Below are 12,569 nucleotides of genomic sequence, written 5' to 3'. Positions count from 1 at the left end.
GTTGAGCGTCTTTGTATAAAAGATGCTATTTGTATTTCTTTTTCTGTGGTCTGTGAGTATACATCCTTTACCGATTTTTCTCCTGGGTGGTTGGCTGTCTACTTATCATTCAGAGGTCTTTTTATTAATAATTTAATATTTTTTGAGATAGGAACTTCCTCTGTCACCCATGCTGGAGTACAATAGCACGATCACAGCTCACTGTAGCCTCGAACTCCTGGGCTCAAGCAATCCTCCTACCTCGGCTTTCCCAAGTAGGTGGGACCACAGGTATGCTCCAACATGGCTGGCTAATGTTTTTATTTTTTGTAGAGATAGGGTTGGGCCGTATCACCCAGGCTGGTCTTGAAAGTGATCTGCCTGCTTCAACCTCCCAAAGTGCTAGGATTACAGGCGTGAGCCACTACACTCAGCCTCAGGGGTCTTTTCATATTAGATAAATTAGCTTTTTGTGCATGATGCTTTTTAAAGGAGTTTATTCTACACTAAAAGATTAAGTAAAAAAAAACTTCAGAACCTTCCAATGTATCAGAAATCAACATAGTTTTCTCAGAAAATCCTCTATCAGACTGTATTTCACAAATATGAAACAGGTTTTCAGTTATTCTATGAAACCACTGCCTTCTGTGCTTTAAAGGGTTTCTTGTATTACATTTGTATTATATAATGATTATTTAAGAAGATAAAGCGATAATTGAAAATGTTATCTATGTTACCATACTTATTTAGAATTCCAAATATAACTAAGACTTACTTTTTTAGTTCTGGAATCTCTGCTGGCTTTACAATTTTTATTAACCCTTTAAGTCTCTGTTGTTCTTTTCTCAGTTCAAAAGTTCTCAGGTGAAGTTTCTTCCGGGACACACCATCTAATGTACTGCCTGATTTCATTTCTGACATGAACGCATCTAAAGAATCCTGAGATGGAGACTCTGATAGAACTGTCCAAGAAAAAAAATAACACATGTTTAGAAAGATGATCCCAAATATTTTAAAATTCAGCCAAAGTTTCCATAAAAAAGTCACTAACATAAAACTGGAAAGAGGACATCACTAGTAATAGGAATAAGGAACAGGTTATAGCCATGAGACTTGGGGAAGTCATTTTGTCTCAATGGGTTTCATTCCCCTCAACTATTAAATAAAGAAGTTAAACCAAATTATTTACAATGTTCTTTCTAGTTCTAAAACGGTATGTTGCTCCTTTGAAAGGCTCCATATTCTGTATGGTATTTCTTATTAACTAATGTAGCCCCACTGCCTAGCACAGAGCACTATATATAGTATAATAATAAATATTTGATGAAAAACTTACCTTGGCTTGAGGCTTTCAATCTCTCAGAAATTTCAGAAAGCTCCCTTTCAGCATCATTTAATTTTGCAACCTGTAACACCCAAATCAACAGGGTTAAAAAGTTTTTCTTCTTTCAAACTGTTTCCTTATCATCCTCCTGTTTTCATTATTGTTACTAGAAGTTTTAAGAAGAATAACTCAAAAGTCCAGTTAAACTGCTACTTATGGAGTTAATGCTTTATTTTTTTTTTTCAGATGGAATCTCGCTCTGTCGCCACACTAGAGTGCAGTGGTGCAATCTCGGCTCACTGCCACCTCTGCCTCCCGGGTTCAAGTGATTCTCCTGCCTCAGCCTCCTGAGTAGCTGGGACTACAGGTGCGTGCCACCACACTCAAATAATTTTCGTATTTTTAGTAGAGACAGGGTTTCACCATGTTGGCCAGGATGGTCTCAATCTCTTGACCTCGTGATCAGCCTGCCTCAGCCTCTCAAAGTGCTGGGATTACAGGTGTGAGCCACTACACCTGGCCCGAGTTAATGCTTTTTTTTTTTTTTTGGAGATGGAGTCTCGCACTGTCACTCAGGCTGGAGTGCAATGGCATGATCTCAACTCACTGCAACCTCCGCCTCCCACGTTCAAGCAAGTCTCCTGTCTCGGCCTCCAGAGTAGCTGGGACTACAGGCGCACGCCACCACACCTGTCTAATTTTTGTATTTTTTTTTTAGTAGAGACGGGGTTTCACCATATTGGTCAGGCTGGTCTTGAACTCCTGACCTCAGGTGATCCACCTGTCTCGGCCTCCCAAAGTGCTGGGATTACGCATGAGCCACCACGCCTGGCCTGGAGTTAACACTTTTTATGTGCTAAATCCAAATTTAATTTATTTCTGAATTTAAAAACACAGAATTAAACAGAATGAATAACTCAGACTTTCTTTTACTCAGAAGAAAGAGCTCAAGGTATTGGTTTTCACATAAATCGAAAGGATAGATGTTGGGTAATGTTTTAAGTTCTGAATCCTACTATAAATTAATACTTGTAAGAAATTCCTTGAAGTGCAATTGCTGAATCAATACATTTCTAATGTTGACAGATGTCATAGGATTGATCACTTAAAAGGCTGTATTGTACATTCCCACCAATTGAGAGTCCACTTCCCCATATTCTGGTCAAGCTCTGCATTATTAATCTTATGTTTTTTTCTAGTCAAATAGGAAGCCTATTACCTACCTATTATTGTTTGTTACCTACCCATTAACACATGTCACCTTGTGATAATTTCCTGATAATATACTGTTTCAGACTACATATTACCATACTACATTCTTCAAAATTCCTTTGACTTCTCTTGACTGCCAGGAGGCTAAAGTCAATTTCACCTCAGAATGCCCTAACTTGGAACTTTTTCCTTTCTCTTTGAGAGAGGTACTATCATATCCAAAGAATGTTAATTAATGGATCAATATCCTGGAGGAAAGTATCTAGCAGCAAGCCAAATTTTTTTCAAACAACTTGGATAAGACTAGTTGTTTGTTACCATTAAATTAACAGACCACAAAAGTTATACTTCAGTATCAGATTTCAATGCTACTACTTCAAAAATTATAATTATAAAACATATTTAAATAATACATTATTTTATTAAAAATTAAACTATTAAATACCACAGCTACTTCCATAAATAAAACTTGCCAATGATTCAAAGGTCTCTGGCTTCTCATCAATCTTGCCAGCCTTCTTCATTCTGTTCAGACGCTTCTTCTCAACCAGGCCAGTCCGATCAAGAAATGTGTCATCATCACTGTCATAAAAGTCTTCATCTTCCCAGTTCTTGGCTTTCCTTTTCCGAGATACTAGAGGTAGATAAAATGATGAATAAATAAGTTTTTAAAAAAGAAAATAAAAAGAAAGAAGGCAAGTAGGCAAGGAGCTTAAAATGTCACCAACAACTACTGAAAGAGAGGTTCTACAAGCTGCCAAACTACATATAAAAACAAAGGGCTAAACCTTGAAGACATTATACTAACTGAAATAAGCCAGACATCAAAGGACACTTACTGCATTATATGAGGTACCTAAAGTAGTCAAATTCATAGAGACAGAAAAGTAGAATGGTGGTTGCCAGAAGCTGGGAAGGAGGGAGAATGAAGTTAGTGTTTAACAGGTACAGAATTTCAGTATGGAATGATAAAAAAAGTTCCGAAATGAACAGTGTTGATGGTTCCATAACATTGTGAATGTACTTAATGCCACTGAGCGGTACTCTTAAAAAGGTTAAAATGGTACACTTTTCTATTATGTTTATTTTTCCACAATTTCTTATTAAATAATTTTTCATTAAAGCAAACAGTTAATTTATTTAATGAGCAAACAGCTTTTAAAAATCAATGAGGATGGCCAGGCGTGGTAATCCCAGCACTTTGGGAGGCCAAAGAGGGGTGAATCGCCTGAGGTCAAGACCAGCCTGACCAACATGGTGAAACCCCATCTCTACTAAAAATACAAAAATTAGATGGGCATGGTGGCAGGCACCTATAATCCCAGCTACTTAGGAGGCTGAGGCAGGAGAATTGCTTGAACCTGGGAGGTAGAGGTTGCAGAGAGCCAAGAAAGCGCCATTGTACTGCAGCCTGGGCAACAAGAGAGAAACTCTATCTCAAAAAAAAAAAAAAAAAAAAAATCAATGAAGAAAAAGGAAAACAAGAAATTAGAAAAAGGCCAATAACCCAAAAGAAAATTTGAAAAAGAATAATGAAAGCAGTTCACAGAAAAATACAATAAATATTTTAAAAGATGTTACCTTAAAAAAAAGTACAAATTTAAAAATTAGATACTTCTCATCTATTAAACTAGAAAAACATAAAAAGATTAATAATTGGTGGGAATGTACATTGATACAACCTTTTTGATGGTCAAGCCTACAATATCTGCCATTAAAAATGCACTGATCCAGCAATTTCACTTCTAGAAATTTATTCTATAAATATCAATGCAAGAGTATTTACAACAGTGAATATATAGAGAGTCCATCAATAAGAGACTATGACAGCTATTACTTGTTTGTCCACCCTACAACATTCTACTCCCTCTGTTCTGATAGAAGTACCTCTTTCCCTAGAAAATTCCTCCCCCATTTTATCTGGTTTAGGGATAGTTACAGGACCAAAGCCAAATCAGTAAGACTCTTTCCCTCATATTTATATTTAGAGATGGGGTAAAGAGGTTCTCTTTACAATGAGGTTATTAAAGTGACAGACTGTAAGTTCAGAGCTGTAAGCAATCAGCTTTTCAGCACAGGGTAAGAATTTGTCTGCAAAGTTTAAAAATGTACTCATGAGACAGACTCACTCACAGAGACACACACACATACAGCTTGTATATGTCCTGGTGATGTGAGTCCAGTTTGGTAGTACCAAATTATGGTTTCAGAACTTGAGGTTCTGGTTCATGTAGTTGGTCCTTCATTCCTGTTCCTTCATCCTGAGCTATTCTTCCCAGCTTCTGCAGCCAATAACCTTTCCCCTAAGCTAGTTTGAATTGGACTTCTCTTATTTGCAAGCAAAATAGTCCTTATTAACATAAGCCTAATTTCCAGGTTAAGATGGTACATTAAACACACATATCTAATTTCCCTCTTTTCCTAAACCCCACTAAACCATAGTCAAGAGATGTTTTTTAAATATAGTTACCCAAGCCTGGGCAACACAGCAAGACCTTGTCTTTATTAAAAATATATAATCCCAGCACTTTGGGAGGCCGAGGTGGGCGGATCACGAGGTGAGGAGATCGAGACCATCCTGGTTAACACGTGAAACCCCATCTCTACTAAAAATGCAAAAAATTAGCCGGGTGTGGTGGCGGGAGCTTGTAGTCCCAGCTACTTGGGAGGCTGAGGCAGGAGAATGGCGTGAACCCAGGAGGCGGAGCTTGTAGTGAGCTGAGATCGCGCCACTGCACTCCAGCCTGGGCGACTGAGCAAGACTCCATCTGAAAAGAAAGAAAGAAAGAAAGAAAGAAAGAAAGAAAGAAAGAAAGAAAGAAAGAAAGAAAGAAAGAAGGAAGGAAGGAAGGAAGGAAGGAAGGAAGGAAGGAAGGAAGGAAGGAAGGAAGGAAGGAAGGAAGGAAGGAAGGAAGGAAGGAAGGAAGGAAGGAAGGAAGGAAGGAAAGAAGGAAAGAAAGAAAGAAGGAAAGAAGGAAGGAAAGAAGGAAGGAAAGAAGGAAGGAAAGAAGGAAGGAAAGAAAGAAAGAAGGAAAGAAGGAAAGAAGGAAAGAAGGAAAGAAGGAAGGAAGGAAGGAAGGAAGGAAGGAAGGAAGGAAGGAAGGAAGGAAAGAAGGAAAGAAGGAAAGAAAGAAAGAAAGAAAGAAAGAAAGAAAGAAAGAAAGAAAGAAAGAAAGAAAGAAATCCACAAAGATCCAAATTTTAGAAAACTAGAAAGTAGACCTATGAGTAGAAACTAACTTAGCAGAACTTAAAAAGATAAATCCTAAACAGTGGGGAAAGCTGAGAGCCAAAGTGATTATACTGCAGAATCCTCAAATGGATCTGTAACTGGGGATGGATAGTACGGTCATGGAGGACTAAGTAAAAACTGATTGAGAAATAGATCTTCCTCCCTGCCTACTCATCTCCTTTCCATCTGCAGTAGAAATCCAGAGGTTAATCTCTGGAAAGGGTAAAACAGAAAGCCTTCAGATTATGAGTTGACTAGTAAAGTTGAAGGCATGGGCACTATAATCTAAAAATAGTACTGTCCTGAAAACTGCTAAATGAGAAGCTACTCAGCCACCTTCTACCACGTAGCTCTAGGAATGCTGGCAGCCAGTCTTTTCCTTTCAGGCAGGAGATTGGAAGAGCACTTTCTGGGGGAATCTTGCTCACAGAGGAGGAAAATTAAAAGGATACTTACATCAAGGTTTCCCCAACAAAAGGCTGACCCACATCATTCAACAGTACTGCTCAAAGTCAACAAACCCCACTTATATATTCCAAACTGTCAATCACCTTTTACAATACCCAAATAAAAAAACTACAATGAAGAATTACATGACACCTAAGAAAAGTCTTTAACATGCAAAACAGAGACCACATAAAAAGAAAAATAACATGGAGAAAACAGAAAGGAGATATTTACAACCCATGAAACAACAGGATATTATGTTTTAAAAAGGACAATTCAAAAACCAAAAATGAACTTTTAGAAATTAAAACCTTGGAGTCTTTGAGCCTTCTCTGGCATGAAAGACTGCCTGATTTTAAAACCTTAAAAAAAAGAGAAAGAAATTAAAACTTTGATGGCAAAATAGAGAAGGCAGAAAGATAAAGGTGCAGAATCTCTCAGAAAGAATGAAAAGACATACAAATGAAAAAAAGAAGAAAAAAAACTTAAATGGTCTGTCCAAGAGGTCCAAAGTCTGAATAATAAAATTCCATAGAAAACAGACGGGTGAAACAATTAATGGCATAATTGCAGAAAACTTCCTGAACAGCCAACATTTCCAGATCAAAAGGATCCGACAAGAAAAATGAATAAAAATAGACCCACAGAAAAGTACTTCATAGTTAAGTTTTAGAACCTTTAGAACAAAGGGAAACTCTTACAAACTCTGGCAAGGGGAAAAGAAGATGACATACAATGGGATCAAAATCTGAACAGTTTAGGATTTCTCAAAAGCAACATTGAATGTAAAATAAGGAAAACTTTTTCCAACTTAGAATTGTATTCCCAGCCAAACTATTAATCAGGAGTGAAGCTACAATAATTATATTTTCAGAAGAGAAGGGTTAATAAAGTATATTTCCTATACATGCTTTCTCTGAAATCTACTAGAGGATGTCTACCAAAACAAGACAGTAGACCAAGAAAAGGAAAGATGTGAAATTCATTGAAGACTATCATCACCCATGCCCTCTAGTGTTGTACCAGCTTTTTATCTGCTAAAAGTACAGAAGGATGTACTACTGTGCAAGGAAATAAACCAAGAAATATGAGAATATGAGAATCAAGAAACAGAAAAGTCAACCCTGGAGAAAAGACAAGGGAATCTCAAGGATAATAGGAAAGTTAAGTCCCAGGTGACAGTTCTATAGCAGATCTGCAGAGCAATAAGCCCTGAAAGAAAAATAGTGCTCTTCAGAAAAAGTGTCTCCAAAAAAAAAATCAGAACTGATAAATTACTTAATCATTAAGTTGTTTGATATGGTGAGGCTCCTGAAAGGTGTGGGAGGAATGAGCAAGAAATACAAAAAAGCCCCAAACACATGAAAAGTAAACACAATTATTACCCTTAGGAAAAACAAAAAGAAATAAAACTGCTCAGTTATGACTAATATTGGCATAAGCATAATCATGTAAATACTAAATACTAATTTAGCAGAGTCGACATATAATGTCTAAAATAAATGACTCAAATTGTAACAGCATACTCTTGTTCTTAGAAATACAGGTGTTTTTAGGCCGGGTGCAGTGGCTCACACCTGTAATCCCAGCACTTTGGGAGGCCGAGGCAGGCGGATCACGAGGTCAGGAGTTTGAGACCAGCCTGGCCAATATGGTGAAACCCTGTCTCTACTAAAAATACAAAAATTAGCTGGGTGTGGTGGCACGTGCCTATAGTCCCAGCTACTCGGGAGGCTGAAGCAGAAGAATCGCTTGAACCCGGGAAGCAGAGGTTGCAGTGAGTCGAGATCATGCCACTTGCACTCTAGTCTGGGCGACAGAGCGAGACTCCACCTCAAAAAAGAAAAGACAGTTGTTTTTATTTTTTTTAATTTTATTTATTTATTTAGAGATGGAGTCTTGCTCTGTCGCCCAGGCTGGAGTGCAGTGCTGTGATCTTGGCTCACTGCAACCTCCATTTCCTGGGTTCACACCATTCTCCTGCCTCAGCCTCCCGAGTAGATGGGACTACAGGCACCTGCCACCACACCTGGCTAATTTTTTTTTTTTTCTCTATTTTTAGTAGAGACGGGGTTTCACCGTGTTAGCCAGGATGGTCTCAATCTCCTGACCTCGTGATCTGCCTGCCTTGGCCTCCCAAAGTCCTGGGATTACAGGCATGAGCCACTGCGCCAACCAAGAAATACAGGTGTTTTTAAATGCCAGAATAAATAACTGAAAGAACTGAAAGCCTTTAGGGAAGAAGGCTGAGGAGGGGTAGGGCAAGGAACAAGTATATTTTATTATAAGCTTTTTGGTAGTTTTGTACCAGACAAGTTACTTTGCAATAATAAAAATATAATATAAGCCTTACTAATAAACGATGCTCTACTCAGACTTTTAAAAAAAAAAAAAAAAAGCAAAATACATAATTAACATATTGATACATGCTAATGTATTGATGTAATATTCGTGATATGGCCAGGCACAGTGGCTCCTGCCTGTAATCCCAGCACTTTGGGAGGCCAAGGCGGGCAGATCACCTGAGGTCAGGAGTTCGAGACCAGCCTGGCCAGCATGGTGAAACTTCATCTCTATTAAAAATACAAAAATTGGCCAGGTGCGGTGGTTCATGCCTATAATCCCAGCACTTTGGGAGGCTGAGGCAGGTGGATCACCTGAGGTTGGGAGCTCGAGACCAGCCTGACCAACATGGAGAAACCCAGTTTCTACTAAAAATACAAAATTAGCCAGGCATGGTGGTGCATGCCTGTAATTCCAGCCACTCGGGAGGATGAGGCAGGAGAATTGCTTGAACCCAGGAGGCAGAGGTTGCAGTGAGGCAAGATCACGCCATTGCACTCCAGCCTGGGCAACAAGAGCAAAGCTCCGTCTCAAAATAAATAAATAAATAAATACAAAAATTAGTTGTGCATGGTGGTGTGTGCCTATAGTCCCAGCTACTAGTGAGGCTGAGGTGGGAGGATGGCTTGAACCTGGGAGGTGGAGCATGAGCTGAGATCATGCCACTGCACTCCAGCCTGGGTGACAGACTGAGACTCCATCTCAAAAATAAAAATAATAATAATGATAATACTATCCATGATATATTCTTATGTTAAAAAAGTGAGTCACAAAAGATTGTAATTAATATGACTACATTTGTGTATGAGTGTTTGTTTTTTGTTAAGGGATCTAGTTCTCAGCACACATCTATATATGCATGGAAAATGTCTGGGAGAACATAAACAGTGGCCACCTTAGGGTATTGAGAATTGTTTTCTTTTCACTTCAAAAAATTCTGTACAATTTATATATTCCCCCATAAAGAAGTTTTATTACCATTCGTGTTGAATTTTCCTTTTTTTTTCCTAGAAAAAAAGGGCTCCTATATACTGACCTGCTTCCTGCCGAAGCAATCCCAAAGTGTCAAGAATCCGACAAGCTTCCAATGAGCACTGGATCATTGCTTCTTTTTTCTTTCCTGAGTGAATGGCCTCAGCCACCAGTTGTTTTCCAGTTGAATCATCCACAGGTAATCTTCATTGGTTTGGTGGGAATTACAGCACAGCATTAAGCTCCAATTCTCATGAAAACAACTACTATGCTATGATAATAGTCATTTTTTTTAGATGGCCTTTTAGTCTTTGAATCCATCTTGTTCTATCTTGCCAATGTTGGATTTAAAATCTTTTCTATTTCTTACCCATTCCACCCCACTCTCCAATAATATAAGGGTTACTAAACTATGAAGGTTCAAATTTAGAAATAGCTTAAAATTAGATGAAAGCTACTTTTTGGGTTGTTATCTATAACCATACATTAAACCTGAAATTGGCCATTTTCCAGAAATGAACATTAATAAGAAAAAAACATACCTCACCCTACAGAGCCAAGTGCTATGTCCCTGTTCATCAAATTCATATTCTAATTCTTCTCCTGTGGGAGAAAGACAGACAAAACAATTTTAATAGAATCCAAAAATTACTAGTTGATACAATGAGAAATGAGAACAAATGTTAAATAAGAACAAGTTCCTATCCTAACACTTTGGGAGGCTGAGGCAGGATGACAGTTTGAGTTTAGGAGAGTGAGACCAGTCTGTGTAACATGGCAAATCCCCATCTCTACAAAAAAATACAAAAATTAGCCAGGCATAATGGTACATGCCTTTTGTCCCAGTTACTATGGGTGCTAAGGCCGGAGGATAGCTTAAACCCAGGAGGTTAAGATTGCAGTGAGCCAAGATTGCACCATTGCACTCCAGCCTGGGCGACAGAGTGAGACCCTGTCAAAAAAAGAACAAGTTCCCATATTACACTCAGTAAATTTCAATGCATTTCACTTCTCATTCCTAGGGATTATCGTCTGATAATAAAATTAGAGTAAGTCTGAGGCAGAGAAAAAAGCAAACTCAAAGTAATCAATTCTCCATACATAGCTTTGTTCACTGTATAGTACCTTTCACTTTTGTAAGTTGTAGACTTAAGTGGTTATTTTAACACAGTTGCCTGGTTTTTAGAAGCACAGATATTAAGTGTACAGCTGTTTCATATATTATTTATATATACATATAAAATATATACACATATACATACATATACATAGATATTCTCTCAAAGTATTTCTACCAAAACAATCCTCTATGGAAAAAAATTTTAAATCATATAATATAAAGTCAAAACCCATGTTAAGAATTACAAAAGATCAGGTGAATTTGGAATTAAAAAATTACAGGAAGTTGGCTCAATTTCCCCACCACCAAAGTCCAGGATCTTTTGAGAAGAATGAGATGAGTCAGGAAAAAGTACTTCTTTTTTTTAAGATAAGAAGAAAGACTAACAAGATTTTTATGATTTTTTTCCCTCTGCTATACTAATGAGGAATAATTTTCAAAATAAACCTAAAGCAACTGACCACAAGAGTAAAAAGTGAACAAGAAGGACAGCAATAAAATTACAGCATATCTTAGTATAAAGCTCAACCTGAAGCTCTAGAAAACCATACTGCTCTGGATACATTTTAGTGGTAGGGTCAGAATCTGTTTACATACCTTCTCGGTCAAAAAAGCCTTGGAGGGCCTTTTTGGGATCCTTTATATAAAAGGCCTCCCTTTCCTGCTGAAACTCTAAGACAATAGGGTTCTCTTCAGCATCATCCTCTACTGCATCTTCTCCTACAGGATATGGGAAAGAAAGAAAAGACAATCAGATATGAGAAGAGACTATTTGAATGATACCCACTATTCCTTCAGGCTGCATAAAGACATAGTTTAGGCTGGGCACGGTGGCTCACACCTGTAATCCCACCAACTTGGGAGGCCGAGGCAGGTGGATCACAAGGTCAGGAGTTTGAGACCAGCTTGGCCAACATGGTGAAACCCCATCTCTACTAAAAATACAAAAAATTAGGCCAGGTGTGGTGGCTCACGCCTGTAATCCAGCACTTTGGGAGGCCAAGGCGGGCGGATCATGAGGTCAGGAGATCGAGACCATCCTGGCTAACACGGTGAAACCCCATCTCCACCAAAAATACAAAAATTCTCCAGGCATGGTGGCGGGTGCCTGTAGTCCCAGTTACTCTGGAGGCTGAAGCAGGAGAATGGCGTGAGCCCCGGAGGCAGAGTTTGCAGTAAGCCGAGATGGCGCCACTGCACTCCAGCCTGGGCAACACAGCGAGACTCCATCTCAAAAAAAAAATACAAAAAATTAGCTGGGCATAGTGGTGGGTGCCTGTAATCCCACCTACTTGGGAGGCTGAGGCAGGAGAACTGCTTGAACCTGGGAGGAAGAGGTTGTAGTGAACCAAGATCGCGCTACTGCACTCCAGCCCCAGCCCGGGCGACAGAGTGAGACTCTGTCTCCAAAAAAAAAAAAAAAAAAAAGATGTAGTTTATCTGTGATGAAAAATAATATATACTCGCAGGGACAACGGGTGGAACAAACACAACCCACCAGTATGAGCATATTCAGGTTTTCTAAATTGTGTGACAAATCAAAACTTGTTTTCATGGCACCTTAATTTTTTTTTCTCCATTATTATATTTTAAAAGTAAAATTACCTACCACATTGTGGAAAAAAATTTGAGCTCCTCAGTCCGGCATTCTTGTTCTCTCACACTCATATCTAACTTTTGTTTCCAATATAATTTCCTAATACTTCTTATATCTGCCAAATAGACTGGTCTACTCATAACTTCCTTAAAATCATCAATCCCTACTCTGAATACCAATCCCAATACTCAGCTTCATAAGGCTTTTCCTTTCCTTCAAGTTCCAGCTCAAAAATCCTTATGCTTATAAAGTTTCCCTGCTGGGTGCAGTGGTTCATGCCTGTAATCCCAACACTTTGGAAGGCCAAGTGGGGGAGAGGAGGGTGGATCACAAGGTCAGGAGT

At 38.6% G+C, this 12,569-nt stretch overlaps 1 protein-coding gene across 1 annotated transcript in view; it reads right to left on the bottom strand.

The window, feature by feature from the left end:
- SLC4A1A (solute carrier family 4 member 1 adaptor protein) overlaps positions 1 to 12,569 on the bottom strand; it is a 31,713-nt gene that overhangs the window by 16,723 nt on the left and 2,421 nt on the right. Inside the window, exons 3-8 of the mRNA XM_011737918.3 lie at positions 11,227 to 11,349; positions 10,052 to 10,112; positions 9,574 to 9,713; positions 2,989 to 3,149; positions 1,316 to 1,385; positions 755 to 941 (exon numbers count right to left, since the gene is read on the bottom strand). Of these exons, the coding sequence (XP_011736220.1) occupies positions 755 to 941; positions 1,316 to 1,385; positions 2,989 to 3,149; positions 9,574 to 9,713; positions 10,052 to 10,112; positions 11,227 to 11,349 (742 nt within the window). The remainder of the gene's footprint in view (positions 1 to 754; positions 942 to 1,315; positions 1,386 to 2,988; positions 3,150 to 9,573; positions 9,714 to 10,051; positions 10,113 to 11,226; positions 11,350 to 12,569) is intronic.

Source organism: Macaca nemestrina, chromosome 13, assembly GCF_043159975.1.
Source record: "Macaca nemestrina isolate mMacNem1 chromosome 13, mMacNem.hap1, whole genome shotgun sequence".
Classification (NCBI taxonomy): Eukaryota; Metazoa; Chordata; class Mammalia; order Primates; family Cercopithecidae; genus Macaca; species Macaca nemestrina.
The sequence above is the reverse complement of the archived record's forward strand: the minus strand, read 5'-3'. Positions and strand labels throughout refer to the sequence as shown.